This window comes from Hemitrygon akajei, chromosome 15 (genome assembly GCF_048418815.1).
Source record: "Hemitrygon akajei chromosome 15, sHemAka1.3, whole genome shotgun sequence".
Lineage (NCBI taxonomy): Eukaryota > Metazoa > Chordata > Chondrichthyes > Myliobatiformes > Dasyatidae > Hemitrygon > Hemitrygon akajei.
The window spans coordinates 20,410,259-20,428,689 of record NC_133138.1 but is presented as its reverse complement, the minus strand read 5'-3'; the positions used below and the strand labels follow the sequence as shown (position 1 = coordinate 20,428,689).

Sequence of the window (18,431 nt, the reverse complement as noted above, 5' to 3'; positions counted from 1 at the left end):
CAATAAATTAAACATGATTTTGTGTAGTGGAAACCACATGATTAAATACGATTTCCATTTCACAAAATCATATTGATTTTTCCCAGTTACTACGCTGATACCTAAATGTCTTGGTAAAATATCTTCAAATATAGCTTCCGATATTTTCCAAACTGGCTTTTGCTTTCCTTCTTTATATCTCCCTCGTTTTTTGAATAAAAGAATTGCATTTGATATTTTCCAGTCTGATGGCATCTTCCCCAAATTTACATTATTTTACAAAATTAAAATCAATAGCTCAATTAAATTTTTAGTCTATGCATCAATGTTCAATTCTTGTTTGTCTCCCAGTATTATGTATGTGTGGAAGCAAGAATGACAATGGAAGAGTATGATTGCAGGTTTTTACTGAGTTGTTAGTAACAGTACACGCTGGGCATCTTACAGTGTGGGTGCGATGAACCAGGGTTCACCGAGACGAAACGCATACACACTCAAAAGCGCACGCCCACAAGAAGATGCCCTCTGCATGTAGGAGGCCCAGTCGATTCACTACAATATCAAATGGCCGCTTGCACACCTGCCATGTTCTCAGAAGCGATCTGATGAGGTACAATCAGGGCAGAGGCAGCGGTACCGTAGGGGGTTAGCGCCAGCACCAGCGACACGGGCTCAATTCCGTTGCTGTCAGCAGCAAGTCTGTATGTTCTCCCGGCGACCATGTGGGTTTCCTCCGGGTGTTCCAGTTTCCTCCCATATGTGCAGGTTGGTAAAAAGCAGGCCTTGTTGGCCCCAGGAACCTGGCGACACTTGCAGACTGCCTCCAGCACATCCTTGGAGTGTGTGGGTTGTTGATGCAAAGTGATGCTTTTCACTATATTTCATGTTTTGATGTACAGGTTAATAAAGCCGATTTTTAGCTGTATAATATACACAGTCAAGTATTAACCTGGTGTGAGGTGTAGTGGAAGATGAGAAGTTGGTGTTAATGATCTCTGATTATGCTGACTATTTGGGGTGCCATAGTAGCTAGCAGTAGCACAATGCTATTCCAGCTTGGGGCATCGGAGTTTGGAGTTCAGTTTCGATGCCATCTGTGAGGAGTTTGTGCCTTGAACAATGGGTTTCCTTCAGGTGCTCTGGTTTCTTCCCACAGTCTAAAGACATCTTGGTTAGTAAGTTAATTACTCGTTGTAAATAGTCCCTGACTGATAAGGCCTCCATTATTCAGGGTCAATGGACATTGCGTCCTAGCTTTCTAGAAGCGCAAGCCTGGGCAGTACGAAAGCTGTTGCCCATGTAACAAGCTCCCCCTCTCCACGCATCTGATGAACCCAAAGGAATGGCAGGGACTAATACAGGTTGGCACCAGCAGCATCGCAGGAGTTGCCAGTCAGCATTGAACTCTACATAGGGTCTTCAGCTCCAGATCTTTCCTTCAGGGCTTACTCCCAAAGCCTTTCCTATGAGTGGGTTTAGCTGCAAGGCAGCGGAGGATTGAGATCAGAGTTTTCCTTCTCCTAGATGAGCTGCCATCTGCCCAAAGCGACTGGCTTTAAAGCATCTTTGCCCTCTCCTGTCAGGAGAAATGGTTCCCTGGGCTTAGTAGCTAAGCCACACACGAAGGCCTCAAGCCGGATGATGCACCATCAATAACTCACGCTGAGACTTAGGAAGTGAGATATCGGCTTTTATTGACTGGAAGAATAAACAACACTACATCCTGGGGAAAATGAGGGAGAGCAGCAGCCCACAGTCGCCTTTATACAGGGGTCTGTGGGAGGAGCCACAGGAGCAGTCAGCAGGGTCTGTGGGAGGAGCCACAGGAGCAGTCAGACAGGTATATCTAGTTCACCACACTGGACTTGGTTGTCAAAGGCTATTTGAGTCCCATGCCATTGAGAACATTTATTAGGTAGTGGGAGCTTGTTCTCACTACACTGCTGCCTGTAAGAACATGAAGGAACCATGTTAGGCAGGGGTTAAATTGAAGGGTTGCTAGCGGTGCAGCTTGAAGGGCGGGAAAGGCCTATTTCTAAATAAATAAATACAAATGAGGGGTAATTGATAAGTTTGTGGCCTAAGGTAGAAGGAGATGAGTTATATAGCTCTTGTTACATGCACATACAGTTCAACTCTTTGAGTGATTATGCAGAAAGTTTGAAGTTAATAACTCATCAGTTAATAACTCATTGGGGTGATTGATAAGTTTGTGGCCTAAGGTAGAAGGAGATGAGTTATTAACTTCAAACTTTCTGCATAATCACCCAAAGATTTGACCTGCGTGTACATGTAACAAGAGCTGTATAACTCATCTTTTTCTATCTTAGTCCACGAACTTATCAATCACCCGTGCTGTGGACACTTTCTGGAGGTCCAAGATCTGTATGCTCCACGACCACTGGTCTAAGTGTGTAAATGTAGGAGGGGACTATGTTGAAATATAAATGTGCTAGGTTTTCTAAAATTGACTCCTTCTACCTTAGGCCACGAACATATCAATCGCCCCTCGTATATAAATAACCTTTATGCAGACGCGTTCCCTTCGTTACAATTTCAGTTGCCTACACTAAAATCAATGCCTGATGTCCTTTCGGCTTGCCCGAGGTGTTTCGTGTTTCTGGGAGTTAAAAGATTGAACCATCCTTGTCTTAACCTGGCTACATTTAATATAGAAATTGGCCTGGGAAGCTGAGAGATTCCTAATGAAGTATTTCGTCAATTGATTTAAATGGAACATGAATTGAACATAATGTGTAAGCAGCTCTGCCTGACTTTCCTGTTATCTCTGCATTGAACTGCTCCAACATCTGTCAGGTGCAAGAAACCTGTTCATTTTTAATAAACGGTCATTTCGTTTGTAGGTTTTGTGCCACCCACTTCTTACTTGAAGAATATATATAATCTCAAGGATGACAGTTGTTCCTGAGGTAAAAGAAAAATCATCTGAACAGTACAGTGCCTTAATCAATTATTGCCCAGTTCCTCACTAACAAGACCCAACACTGTCCTTTATGAAGCAAGTGCGCAAATCAACCACGGGCCACTGAGGGAATGATGATTGCTCACGTGTCACCTGGATAACTTGCCAGTGTGAGGAGAGCGTAACAGAGGAATTTCTTTGGCGAGGCTGAGGAAATGTATTGTGTGTTCACGCTGTCAGTCTGATGGATATTAAAATCCTTGAACAGAGTTAGGACCACACCACCGATACAGTACATAATATGCACAGTTACAGTGATAAACTGCATTTATTTCTAGGTGATGTTGAATTAAGAGCATCTTCCCCTGCTATGCACATCACTGTACATTGTGCAAGTGTACTTTAGCCCAGTCTATGCCAGACTGTTGAGCACAATGCAAACAGTATATGCATTTCCCATTCTGCTTTTTAGTTTTCCAATCTATTCCTTAGCCCACTCAAGTTTGCCTGCCAACATCTGATGCCATTTTTCAGATTCAAATCTGATACACTGTTTGGATACAAAATGCAGAATAGTCTAGGAAATAAGCATGTGCTACCACCCTGCCGAAGAGTGAGCCAGCACTGTTGTAATCATAACCATTAATGGGGTAGGAGATGGTAGATCATATATGAACTTATTGATTGGTGGAACAAGCTTGAGATAATGTAATTCTCCAATTACTATGATTTTCTACTCATGCAAATACTATCAAACAAGATCAACCTGTAGTGTGTTTAACATGACTTCAGTCTAGAATACAGAAACTGTTGTCTTTAGTGGTGAACTTGTCCTCGTGAGTATTCAAACCAAGCCAATTAGGAGCAAAATCTCAAAGCATTTTTGCTTACAAAGCATAATGGAAATCTGGAGTTCTCTTCCCAAATGGTACAATTGATCTTGGCTCAACTAAAATTTCAAGACTGGGATTGATCTACATTTGTGCACTATGAGTGTCAAGGGATGTACATAAAAAGCAGATTGAAACCGAAATGAGATATTGGCTCAGCCATAAGCCAATAAAATGCTGCTACAGACTTGCAAGACTGTATGTTGTGTAAAGTCCCAGTGTAATTCATTAGCCATGAATGTATTTGGGATGTCCTGAGGGCTAAGAAAGTGGTACAAAAAATAAATTTCTTTTCAATGAATGATACTCTTTCTTTCCTTCAAAGTGTTGGATAGTACAAATAATTTCTGTACATGCAGGGAGAACTGATATAGAAAAATGCAACTTGGGAACGGAGAGGGCCATTTGGTTCTTCAAATCTGTTTACATCTCAATATGATTGTGACTGACCATCTAATTACAGTACCTTTTTTTCTGCTTTCTCATCATCATTTGCACTCTTTAGAATTATATCTAACTCCTTCCAGAATATATTTAATTATTTGACCCCTGCAGCCCTTGTGGTGGAGAATTATGTGGGTTTTACATTGCTTGTGTGAAAGAAAGTCTCCTCATCTCTGTCCTAGAGGGCTTTCCCTGTATCGTTAAGCCATGATCCTTGGTTCTAAACTTCACCACCTCAGAAACGTGCTTCCTACATCTATCTAGTGGATCCAGGCTCATCCAAACCTTATAAATTTCAATGAGGTCCCTTCCCGTTCTTCAGTCCTGTAATCCCAGGAATCAGTTCCTCCATAGTACAAGCATCTCCTCTCAGCCAAGGAGACCACAACTGCACACTATGCCCAAGCAATCATCCAATTGCAATTGTCTGTACGTGTTGATCCAATTACAATAGTGGGTCCCTGACCCCGAATTCAATTCCTCTAAGTATAAAGGTCCACATGCCTTTCATTAAGTGGCGTATGAAGACACTCGAGTCTTGTTGCACCTTCCCCTTTCTTTCATACAGTAATCTAGTTTTTTTCAGTCAAGTAAGTGTAAGAAATCACAATGATCAAAAGTATACAATATTTGCCATGCAATTGCTGCTCTTTCAACTTGGCTAAATTACTTTGGAGCCTTTTTGCATTGAAATCACAGATCAAGAGCACACACAACTTCATGCTGTCTGCCGACTTGGGGAATACATTTAATTCCCCGGTTTAAATCATGAATATATTTTAAGCACTGAACCCTGCGGTACTTCATGAGTCACTGCCTGCCATTTGGAAATGAGCCTGTTTATTCCTACTCATTGTTTTCTGACTGCCAATCAGTTCTCCATTTATGCCCATAAATTACCTACAATTCCTCACTTTTTTAAATCTTGCACACTCATCTATTTGGGTGTCAAAAGCCTATTAAATGAGTTACTAGTTTGAATGAAAATACTGAATATTATAATAGGATCACGCCATTGTTTTGTAGAGAGATGAACTTCATAATAAATATATATAGACCCATGTCCGTATAATTCATGCCAACGGTCATTTTGGCCAGTGCCCCACAATAACTCGACAGTTTTTCCAGTAGACAGCTAATGCCTTCAGATCTCTGAGATAAGAGTTAAAGTTGAGAGGGGAATTTAAAGATGAACAGAATCAATACATCCAGGTGTTCGGGCACTGTTATTTTCTGTATCTATTCCGAGGGAGTCTTTCCTCTTGAAATGGGTTGAAAGATCCATATGACTGGTGACAGTCCTTTGAGTGTCAGATGACAAAAGACTGTCACTGCGAGTCCTAAGTGGATGACTTCTGGCACTATTTTGAATAATCAGTTATTCAGTGTGGACAAGTGATCCCTGAGGTTTCTATTGGCCTGTAAGTTTTGGAATTAAAATTCCAGATGAGCCCCAAGGACATCATCAGCATCAAGGAACAATCTGCATTTTCAAACTTCAGCTTTGAGGTTTATCCTTGATGCATGTCATTTGGAATTTGAGTCACCAGAACGGGGAGCCATGTCTTGTGCTCCATTTTAACTACTTCTGTTAGTTAAGGAGTTACAATTGTGTCCTTAATAGAAAAGTTTTCAGTGCAGCATTTGAAGCCATAAGATACTTGCACCACCAACTCAAACCAGGATGCGTCTGTACAGGGGGAAAGAGCATTAAGTGGATTTTAAGGAATAATTTAGGCCTGTTGTGTTATCACTGTAAAAAGTGTCTGAATTTCCAACTCGGGATCACAAATCATTATGCCCCCTCTGTGATCTGTACAGTTTGCTACCACACTGATAGCTGCTGCTTGTTTCTTAATAAATTTGCAGTCATTGGATCCAACTTGTTAGCTCTGAGCAGTATAGGGTATGCTGATAACTGATGATCTGGGAGAACAATGTACAGTCTGCAGAACACACACTGCCTGAACTAATTTCAAGACTGCAATATCAGTGTGTCATCCAGATCACTGCTTTGATCTGCTCAAACTTTACTCAAGCAACTTCGAATGCATCGCAAACTCTTTGGTGAGATCTGCCTTGGATTCATTCCCAGACATCCATTATTCTGCAAGAGACCACCTGAGCCCTTTGATTAAATTACAGCCTGTAAATCACTCCCAGTTATCTATTCTGCCTATATGATAATAAGCAAAACTTGTTGACAGCTCATTTTAAAGGTATCCGGTATGGTTTGAAGGATACTCTCCATAGTATATAGGTGTATAATCTCTCAACTTCCTCGAGCACCAGACAGCTACTCGGGTGACTTCGCAGTTCACATCGAGCAAGTGAGCATGGAGATTACATAATTACCCCTAGGAGAGTTGGTTCCAACTGGCTAATGTTATGAAGGCACTCAGCAACAGCACAGCTTTACAGCCTGCAGAGAAACACTTATGTAGGTAGGATGAACTCCTCAACAAGAGACATGGACAAGCTGGGATTTCAGCCGTGTGTGGGCATGTTCAGCATTAGACCCAATGGCACATGCAGTGCGCTGAAATAATTTGCTCTGCTTTAGGTGCGGGCTACAATCCTTCTGAGGAGACTAGCTCAGCAAACTTAATTGGTGGAAAGAGGGATTTGGAGATGGTGAAGAGGCCAGGCGGGAGGCATCATAGGGATAAGATATATTTCAGCCTACCCACACAGACTAATCCTGCAAATTTTCTGGGCCATTTGTGGAAGGAAGGCTTCTGAGTTTCTGAAGCACATGGTAAGTAGCAGTGTTGCCTCAAAAAATACTAAGTAATGATAGCAACAGGACCTATTAATGCTATTCCCTCACATTTAAGCAATAAGCATGTTCCAGAGCCTGAAGCCAGTGAAGGGTCACCCCCTCTTGCTGTTAATATATTTTTTTAGCATCAGAAAGAGTCATGAACATTGAATTTCATGGACAATTGCACCATTGTAATGGTGAATCTAATTTGCAGAGTTCAAGTAATGGTACAAAAATACTGGGAAATAGTGGCAGCAATAATATCAGCCATTACTTACATCACACCATAATGTCCTGATACTTTCACACACCATTGCTCTCCATGCAAATCAATTCTTTGATTAAGAATATTGTGAAAGCCATTGTGGTCACTGCAGCCACTGGCATCATTGCAAACTGGGATTGGCTGGCTCAGCACCTCTCATACTGTTCCAGAAATAATCCATATGACAATCCAAGCAGCAAGCCAGGAATAACTCGAGGCTAAAAGCCTTGGGGTTCTGTTAATTCATACGCTCTCAGTGGGAAGGGCAAGAGGAAGTGAATACTCCTTTTGAAGAGCCAGCAAGTATAGATTAGAAACAGGGCACTTGGAAAATTAGTCCTCTGTAATCTAAATACATGCCTTTTTCTGCCCATTCAACCTACAGATATTGGTTTTAAAAGATCCGACAGTCATCACATCTCAGCAATTTATCATTTTGGCCATTGGTGTTCATCATCTTCACCACCAAGCAGGCTGCAACATGTTCTGATAATTTCTCTTGCAAACCATGCTATAAATATGCAGCTGGTGGTTGGAATGCCTAACAGATTAATTTACTGTTTGTCACCAACATTGCCATTGCATCAAATATGTTTTAACAGTACATTAGCTGTTGCTCAGTAATTGTAAAATTGCATTTCATTGTGAAATGTCACTTATGAAAGTTGAAGTGGTTGTAAATTTGGGCCATGTGCCATTGTTTCTAATGCACTATGTAACAGTGATTTTCTTGAACCTTGTTCATTGAATACTTCAGCTAACTGAATGGAAGAGTTCCCTGCACAATGCATGCATACATATGTATGTAGCGAAAGCATCTAATGATATGAGTCCAGAAACAATGCTGAATTGGCATTGATGCCACCTTCTTGAAACACCTGATGCTGGGTGAAGCATGCAGGAGGAAGCTGACCTTTAAGATGGAAGAATATATGCCAGTGTTGCAGTTAGAGTAATGCTACAAGAGTGACAATGATCAAGGTTCAATTCCATCACTGCCTGTAAAGAGTTTCTACATTCTCCCTATAGCCTCGTAGGTAACCTCCAGGTGCTCCAGTTTCCTCCCACGTTCCAAAGTCATAGAGGTTAGTAAGTCACATGGATGTAATTGGGTGATCTGGGCTCTTTGAGCTGGAAGGACTTGTTACCATGCTGTATTTGCAAAAAAAAAATCCAACAGTCCCAACCTTCACTGTCCAATAGAATTCTAAACTACATGTTCAGGAAATTAGGACAGCACAGTGGAGTGGCAGCTTTGGTTTCCTCACACTTCCCAAAGTCATGCTGGTAGGCAAAGTAGTTGCTATGAGTTCCCCCAACTCCAGGTAATGGCAAAAGAATTAAAAGGAGTTGATGGACATGTGAGGGAAAATGAGTTGTGTGGTTACAGGGAGTGTAGGGAGAGGCAGTGTGAGATGGATGGGATTATACCACTGGGAGCTGGCAAGGAGGCAAGAAATGGGGGATTTATGGCAGGAGATGTGCTGAATGTAAACGTTACTTTGCCAGAGGACAGAGAAATGTCCTGGCCAGAAATGCATAACTCATCAACATTCAAAAAGCACAGGTTATGCTTGCATCTGGGGAATAAGTAATACATCCAAAAGCTATTGTTCATCAAAATCATTCCCCTGAGATGCCCTCCACTGTGGGTAAAGATCCAACTAGAAAGCTACAGTATGTCTTAACTGCCAACACAGATGCCTTGTGCAGGAAGGCACAGAGTCGACTGTACTTCCTAAGAAGGTTGGCGTCATTCAATGTCTGTAGTGAGATGCTGAAGATGTTCTATAGGTCAGTTGTGGAGAGCGCCCTCTTCTTTGTGGTGGCGTGTTGGGGAGGAAGCATTAAGAAGAGGGACGCCTCATGTCTTAATAAGCTGGTAAGGAAGGCAGGCTCTGTCGTGGGCAAAGTACTGGAGAGTTTAACATCGGTAGCTGAGTGAAGGGCGCTGAGTAGGCTACGGTCAATTATGGATAACTCTGAACATCCTCTACATAGCACCATCCAGAGACAGAGAAGCAGTTTCAGCGACAGGTTACTAGCGATGCAATGCTCCTCAGACAGGATGAAGAGGTCAATACTCCCCAATGCCATTTGGCTTTACAATTCTACCGCCAGGACTTAAGAACTTTTTAAAAGCTATTATTAATGCTTTTTGAGATAGTGATTTAGATGCATATCATATTTTTTTTACTGAGTTAAGTATTGTATGTAATTAGTTTTGCTACAACAAGTGTATGGGACATTGGAAAAAAGTTGAATTTCCCCATGGGGATGAATAAAGTATCTATCTATCTATCTATCTATCTATCTATCTATCTATCTATCTATCTATCTATCTATCTATCTATCTATCTATCTATTCTTCTTGTCTACTGCAGGCCACTATCTTTCTGTTTACAGATCATGAAAGACGGTAGGATGCTGTAAGAGGAGGGATTGAGTAGATTGGGATTGCGAGATTGAGTAGATTGGGATTGCGAGATTGAGTCGATTGGGATTGCGAGATTGAGTAGATTGGGATTGCGAGATTGAGTCGATTGGGATTGCGAGATTGAGTAGATTGGGATTGCGAGATTGAGTCGATTGGGATTGCGAGATTGAGTCGATTGGGATTGCGAGATTGAGTAGATTGGGATTGCGAGATTGAGTCGATTGGGATTGCGAGATTGAGTAGATTGGGATTGCGAGATTGAGTCGATTGGGATTGCGAGATTGAGTAGATTGGGATTGCGAGATTGAGTCGATTGGGATTGCGAGATTGAGTAGATTGGGATTGCGAGATTGAGTAGATTGGGATTGCGAGATTGAGTAGATTGGGATGGTATTCTCTGGAGTTGAAAAGAAGGAGAGCAGATGTCATTGAGGAATATAAAATGCTTAAGGGCTAACAGACTTGACGCATGCAGAGATGATGTTCCCCTTGGCTGAGGAAGTTAGGAGCTGCAGCCATAGTTTCAAGATAGGCCATTTATGTCTGGGATGAGAAGTGATTTCTTCACTCTGAGGGTGATGATCGTCTCACAGTAGGAGAAGAGCTCTCTAGTCTAGAGGATTGTGAAGGATATTTAAAGAGGATGTAGACACAAGGAACTGAGGGATTTTGAGGAACTAGCACAGAAGAAAAATTTGGGCCTGGATTTGATCAACCATGATTACCTTGAATGGTGTGGTAAACTGGAGGGGTCCAGTAGCTTATTCCTGCTCCTAATTTCTTACATTTTTATAGTACCATAGAACATTACAGCACAGAAACAGGCCTTTTGGCCCTTCTTGGCTGTGCCGAACCATTTTTCTGCCGAGTCCCACTGACCTGCACCTGGACCATATCCCTCCATACACTTATCATCCATGTATCTGTCCAAGTTTTTCTTAAATGTTAAAAGTGAGCCTGCATTTGCCACTTGATCATGTAACAAACAATTGGACTCTCTGTCCTGGAGGGCTGGGGTGCACCAGCTATCGAGTCTTTTCAAAGTGGAGATCAATAGTTTTCTGGACATCAAGGGATGAGGAGGTAACAACCATCTAGTCTTTAAAAAATGCAAGCACCGCAGGGAATAGTAACTGCTAGCTGCTGCTGGAGCTGTAACTCCCTGAAGTCCACCTTGTGGATGATCTCCAATGTAATAAGTACCTCATCCTTGCTGACTGGATGCTGCAGTCATGATAATGAACTGTGCACATGAAATTAAGGTGTGAGTGCGCTGGGTCAAACTGATATTCATTAGTTCGACATTTAGCAGCAGAATCCAATTTCTTAGCCGTTGATTTAGTAATTAGTTATACTCTACATATAGTTTAATAGCAATGCAATTCTCTTCACTTTTCAAAGTTCTAAACACCTTTCTCTCTCTCAAGTTCACAGTCTCTTCTCTTTCTGGTTCCTGCTGTCCTATCTCTAATCAATTCTTATCCAAGTGCTGTTTCTTTAATGTCGTCCAGTTCTGATTCCTTTCTGTCTGCCAATTCAAACTGCATCTCTTTTTCCCTTGCAACTTGTTTGAATGTACCTTCAAATTTAGTTTGAACTGAACTATACTCTGGTTCAATTTTTTTAATGTTTATTAAGGCGTGCTGCATTTAAATAGCCCAGTATTAGCAGAACTCTAATGCAAATCAAAAAAAAAAAAATCACAGTATTCTCTGAGTAACTGTAGCAAAGTTTAGAACCGCAGCCATATCTGGAAAAAATGAACAGAGAGCTGTAGTCTGCAGCAATCCATGAGGAATCAGTCCACCATATGAATACTGTGAAAGGAAGGCTTGAAATTTATCAGCATCTCATCACTGTTTAAGTATAAACAGCATTGTTTTAATTCCAAGGCTAGGGAAATTAAGGAATAAAAATATGTAATTGCTCTATGAAATCTTTCTTAGATTATGTATTGTTTCATTCTAGCACATGTGTAAGTATAGTAGAAAACAAGCAGGAAAAGCATTGATTCATCTGGCATTGGAGTCGGGGGCCAGGATGTATTTTGCGATTTTTTTTTATTCACACGTTTTCTTTGGCATTTTGATAGGAATCCATACCATCGGTATTTTTGAGCCTGTGAGGAGAATGAGACAATTAAACACACAAGTAACACGTTAGATTAACACTCACAAAATGCACAACAAAATGCCTAACAGTCACAACAGGTCCTGTTGAAGGGTATCAGCCTAAAAAGTCAACACTTTATTCCTTTACATAGATGCTGCCTGACCTGCTGAGTTCCTCTAGCATTTGGTTTGTGCTGCTCTGGATTTCCCGTATCTGCAGAATCTCTTGTGTTTGTGCTGGTGAAATAAGTTTTGTGAACAATTGCTGCTGAAATGTGCTGGTGAGACCAGCCAATACGCATGCACCAAAACACTAGGTGAAGGTGCCAATGCACAACCTACTCTGTGCTCAGATGCATTTTGATCTTGTGTGTTTAGACATGGTGTTTTAACACAAGCGACTGTTCCAGCAGTTGATTTCCTGAAAATATTGGGAATGGCTTCTCCTGAAAATAACCCCGGTACATGTGTATTCTAAACTGGCTCAGTCAATGTCCCATTTGTATTTGCGTTATCAATTCAACTCTACCAGATTTTTCCAAATAGGTTTCCTTTATGTCCTTTCTAGCCTGTAATGAGGCAAGGATTTCCCCTGTCAGGTTTGATCCAAATTGGTAAAAAATCAAAAGAACCACAGATTCTGGAAATCTAAATAAATTCAGAAAATGCTGAAAATACTTCGTTGGCCAGGCATCTGCAAGAAGAGAAGGAGGCTTAGTGTTTCAGGTTGAAGACATTTAGTTTTCACTTTATTATTGGTCATTAGAATGCTCATTTTCATTCAGAGGGTCTATTACACTCTGCATCCGTTAGTCTCGTGAGACCATGGATTTGCTCCTTGGAAGGTTTCCAGGGCGCAGGCCTGGGCAGGGTTGTATGGGAGACCGGCAGTTGCCCAAGCTGCAGGCCTTCCCCTCTCCATGCCATCAATGTTGTCCAAGGGAAGGGCACTAGGACCCAAGCAGCTTGGCACCGGTGTCATCGCAGAGCAATGTGTTAAGTGCCTTGCTCAAGGACACAACACGCTGCCTCAGCTGAGGCTCGAAACAGTGACCTCCAGATCACTAGACCAATGCCTTATCCACTAGGCCACGCGCCAACACTTCAGAGGGTAGCTAGCATCCCAATGTCAACCACTTAGTCTCTAAGTGTTGATCATTAGGAAATTAATGTTAAGATCTAACCTGGACCCAACATATTGATGCAGCTATAAAGAAGGCACAATAGTGGCTATTTCTGTAGGAGTTTGAGAAAATTTGGTATGTCACCTAGAACATGTGCAAATTTCTACAGATGTGCCATGGAGAGCATTCTGACTGGCTGCATCACTGGTGTGGAGGGGAAGGGTGCTACTGCACAGGACCAAAATAAGCTGCAGAGAGTTGTAAATTTAATCAGCTCCATCATAGGCAAGAGCCTCCGTCATAACCAGGATATCTTCAAGGAGCGTTGCCTCAAAAAGGCGGCATCCATCATTATGGACCCCCATCCCCCAGGGAATCCCCTCTTGTCATTGCTACCATCAGGATGGAAGTACAGGAGTCTGAAGGCACATACTCAATAATTCAGGAACAGCTTCTTCCCCTCTGCCATCTGATTACTGAATGGACATTGAACCCGTGAACACTACCTAACTACTTTGTTATTTTTATTTTTTTTTGCACTACTTATTTAACTATTTGATTTTATATATATACTTACCATAACTCAAAGTTTTTTTTCTATTATTGTATATTGAATTGTACTGCTGCTGCAAATTTCACAACTTTCATGACATCTGCCGGTGATATTAAACCTGGTTCTGAATCTGAATTCACCTTTCCATCTTTTCCTGATAGCCCAGTGGGTACATTCTCCAAAAATGGCATCTGATGCTTCTCAAACCCTGGTTCAACATTTTGTTGTTTTTTTTTATTTTGAATACCCATCCAATAGGGCTAAGGCAAGCTAAACACCACCTGTACCTCCCCTCCTTTCCCCCCATTGTCCATGGGAGACAGGGTTAAATTAGCCACTCATTTTGCGCCCCACTCCACTGGCTGTAATGGAAAGAAAAATAAATCAGCCTGCAAGAAGGTGGACAAGTTAATCCCATGTGTTCCACAAGGTGAGTTAATTTAATGCTAAGCTCCTATTTATGTGGAATGATCCTGCTTGATTGTGCTCTCTACATGAATTCTAACAATCAGAAGATGTATTTTCATTCCTCATTTTCAAACTCTGATTAATAGAGGTGATCGCATCACAAGAAAAAAAAATAGCCTTATCAGACTATAATTCAAGTTAATCTGCAAAATAGTTTGGAATTAGAAAGGAAAGTCAAGACGATAGAAAACCAAACTCTTGCTTTCCTGAGATGAGGAAGGCCATTGCTGTGCTTTTCCTTGTTCTTACATTGTCTGTACACATGCTGAACTCTGCTCTGAGGTTCCTGTCTTTTCTTTTATAGGGACAGTCGCTATTAAAAATAGCAGCATTGACTTGGGAGATGTGGACATCGGGCGAAGGGTGTCACAGGAGGTGCCCCCAGCAGTGTTCTGGAGATCCCAGTTATATATCGAACGACCACAGTTCGTCAAATTCAACGTCTCTTTGGGGAAGGATGCACTTTTCGGCTTGTACATAAGGAAAGGCCTTAACCCTTCACACACTCAGGTAAAGATACCAATTCTTGCTTCAAAATTCTTACCTTGCAATTTGTTTTTTTTTAAGTAATCGTTACGAAATGAAGTAAGGTGAGGATGGTAAGTCGAAATGAAAGGAGTGGTGTTGTGAAGAAATAGCTTTCAAAGACAGTAGTGAAGTAGGGACAGTGTGCAGTTGTGGCTCTGTAGACAGCCTGGATTGTGCAGTGTTTATATGAGGAGTGGCATATGATTCTGTGGTGACTGTGGGCAAGCGGAGGTACTTTCAGTGACCATTTGTTCTTATGGTGTCTATATAAAAGGGGCATTTGGGTCTGTGGGCATTATATGAGGAACATATTTAGTTGGACAGAACTGTGAGGGCCACGTAGTTCTGAGAGGATTGTATCAGGAAGTCACTTGCTTCTCTGGGAACTGTGTGTGAAGGGAATTTGTTTCCAAGGAATCTGTGAAGAAGATCATTAGGTCTGTGGGGTGAGTGTTGGAACACAATTCTGCTGAACCTCCGTCAGAAGAATATTTAGTTGTTTGGAGATTATGTGGAAAGTGCACAATGTTTAATGGGATGTATTTGGGGAGAACACTTTGTTCTGTTGGGATTATTTGGGATTCTCATTTAGTGCTGCACAAATATGGTAAGGAATGTACTTCCCACACCAGGATAGTATTGAAATTTGGAATGAGGTTAAGAAGCAGATTCACTTCTCTAGTCAGTATTAGAAGGGAAGTAACAAGCAGTGCACCATGTCTGAGGATACTAATGTCAGAACAAGAAAAAACATGGAACATAGAACATAAAATAGTGCAGCACAGAACATAGAACTGTAGCATTACTATTTGTGTGTGCGGATGTTCACTTGCCTCTGGTGAAAATGTTAACAGCCATCTTGGGATGGGCGTGACAAGTATGGGAATGGTGATGAGCGTTAAGCTGTAGCTCCCAGGACAATTGCATGATGTGTGTTTGCAGTGGGGCACTAATAACGAGATGATTGCTGTCATGGGAGCAGCAATAAGACGCGCATTTGTTGCACTCAGAACACCTACAAGGTGCACTTGCTATTGGAACTTGCTGCCCTTAGGACTGTCAGGAACCACTTACTTGGAAGCGTGGGAATAGCAATGAGGCAGATGCTTCCTGACAGACAGGTGCCAAATGGAAGCTGCAGCACTTCGTCAGGAAAAGACAAGTGCCCAGTCACTTCAATTGCTATCCTATTCAACTTTAAAAAGGAAACAAACTACCATTTACAATGATATTCTGGCATTATTGCATGAATAAAAGAGGGAGACTTCAAATGTATGAGCCTCGCACACTATAAATGAGACCTGACAGGACGACTCATTACATACAACTAATGTCTTGCTGTTCTGCGCCACAGAATCTCAATCCTGAAAACTGTTATAAATCTGGTTGATTGCTTGAAATTGCTGCATTCCGTTGATCGCTATAGATTGAGATTTCATTGAGGTTCCTCTTACTTACACGTTTCAACAAGTAATGAGGCTGTCAGCCCAAGGAGTGATTTCTAAACACAAGGCGTGAGGCAGAAACACAAGGTGGTAGCTCTGAAAATAACACAAAGAGGGTTGTCCATTTTCTAAGTTAGATAATGAAGATTTTGCACGAGTATGACATCTATCACACATTCTGACCATCTCAAAGTACTTGACTGCTAATGAAGTATGTTTAAAAGTGTAGGAAAGCCAACCTCTGATCAGTACATAGCATCCTCCCATAAACATCACTGTTCAGTATAAACAGCATTGTGCTAATGACTAGATAATATGTGTTAGGTACTGTGTATCTACAAAATACAGTACTGTACAAAAGTATTGGGCACATGTATATATCCAGGGTGCCTAAGACTTTTGCACAGTACTGTAGTAATTTTATGTATTGCACTGTACAGCTGCCACAAAAAATATATTTCATGACATATGTATGTATTGATAAAGGTGGTTCTGATATGGATATCTGTTGTGGACTGAGAGTGGGAAAGGGTCAGGGAGATGGGAATCGTGGTTAAGAAATGGGGAAGGGAGTGGGGAGGGAGCAGGAAGCACCAGAAAGACATTCTGTAATGAACAGTAAACCAATTGCTTGGGAATAAATGGCCTTGCCTGATGTCTCAGGGCTGAGTGTCTCTGTACCCGCACCAACCCCCGCCCCGGCACTCTTCTGCCACCTGTCCCATGCCGTTCCCATGGAGCTCTACTCTCGCCATTCTAAACATTCGTTGTTCCCGTAAGATTTGCAAAATTGCTATCTGTTCGATGTTGACAAATATAGTACCGTGCAAAAGGATTAGGCACCCTAGCTGTATATATGTGCCTAAGACTTTTGTACAGTACTGTAGATAGCTTCATGGTTTAGCATGTGATGTCATTTCTCCTCAATTTCTTTGCTTCTCTCTCTCTCTCTCTCACACACACACACACACACACACACACACACACACACACACACACACACACACACACACACACACACACACACACACACACACACACACACACACACACACACACACACACACACACACACACACACACACACACTTCCCTGTTTCCCTCCCAGTGTCCATGAAGCTCTGACTCATGCTGAATTGCAGCAGGCTCATCTATGTTGATGCTGACATTCACCAGGATGCTGCCTGGATTGGAAAGCATGTCTTGTGAGGATAGGCTGAGCTAGTTAGGGTTTTTCTTTCTGAAGCGAAGGAGGATGAGAGGAGACTTAATAGAAACATACAAGGTGAAAAGACTTTCAATGAACAGAGACAGAGATCTCTTTGAAACCCATCAAGAAGTGAAAGGCCTAGATAGAGTGGACACGGAGAGGATGTTTGCTATATTTTGGGAGTCTAGGAGTAGAGGGTGCAGCTTTGGAATAGAAGGATGTCCATTTAGAACAAAGATGAGGAGGAATTTCTTCAGCCAGAAGGTAGTGAATCTGTAGAATTCATTGTGACAGGTGTCTGTGGAGGTCAAGCCACTGGGTATATTTGAAGCAGATGCTGACAGAGGTTCTTGATTTGTAAAGGCATTAAAGGTTATAGGGAGAAAGCAGAAGAAGGGGTTTGAGAGGGATACTAAATCAGCCTTAACGGAATGGCACAGCGCACTATATGGACCTAATGGCCTCATTCTGCTCCTGTATCTTATGGATTTATGGACTTTTTCCCAGGATGGAAAGGACAAGGAGACATAATTTTCAGGTGATTGCAGAAAAGTATAGGGAGGATTATAAGATATGTTTTTCACACAGAAAATCTAAAGTGCATGGAACTCCCTGCAAGGTGTTGTTGTCAGGAGATCAGAGGTGGAGAGAGTCAGCAACTTTAAATTCCTTAGCATCATTATTTCACAGGACCTGTCCTGGATCCTGCATGTAAGTGCCATTATAAAAAAAAGCATGGCAGCACCTCTACTTTCTTAGAAGTTTGTGAAGAGATGGCATGTCATCCAAATCTTTGACAAGCTTCCACAGATGCACGGTAGAGAGTATATTGACTGGTTGCATCTCAGCCTGTTTGGAAAGACAAATGTCCTTGAACAAAAAATCTACAAAAAGTCGTGGCTACAGCCCTTACCCCATCTCCAAGGAGTGCTGTCACAAGAAAGCAGCATCTATCATTAAGGACCTCTATCTTTTAGGACATGCTTTCTTCTCATTGCTACCATCAGGAAGAAGGTATAGGAGCCTCAGGACCCACATCAAGAACAATTATTACCCCTCAAGTATCATGCTCTTGAACCAGAGGTGATAACCACTCACCACAACACTGAATTGTTCCCACAACCTATAGACTCACTTTAAAGGATTCTTTATCTCATGCTCTTGACATTTATTGTTTACTTATTATTATTATTATTATTATTATTTCTTTACATATTTGCATGGTCTGTTGTCTTTTGCACACTGGGTTGTTTTGTGTGGTTTTTCATGAATTCTGTTGTGCGAAGTTGT

At 41.7% G+C, this 18,431-nt stretch overlaps 1 protein-coding gene across 13 annotated transcripts in view; it reads left to right on the top strand.

The window, feature by feature from the left end:
* Positions 1-18,431, top strand: part of tenm2a (teneurin transmembrane protein 2a) — a 2,964,155-nt gene that overhangs the window by 2,787,862 nt on the left and 157,862 nt on the right. For all 13 annotated transcript variants that reach the window (XM_073067293.1, XM_073067288.1, XM_073067292.1 and 10 more), the window contains one exon: positions 14,263-14,468. In XM_073067293.1, coding sequence (XP_072923394.1) covers positions 14,263-14,468 — 206 coding nt within the window. The remainder of the gene's footprint in view (positions 1-14,262; positions 14,469-18,431) is intronic.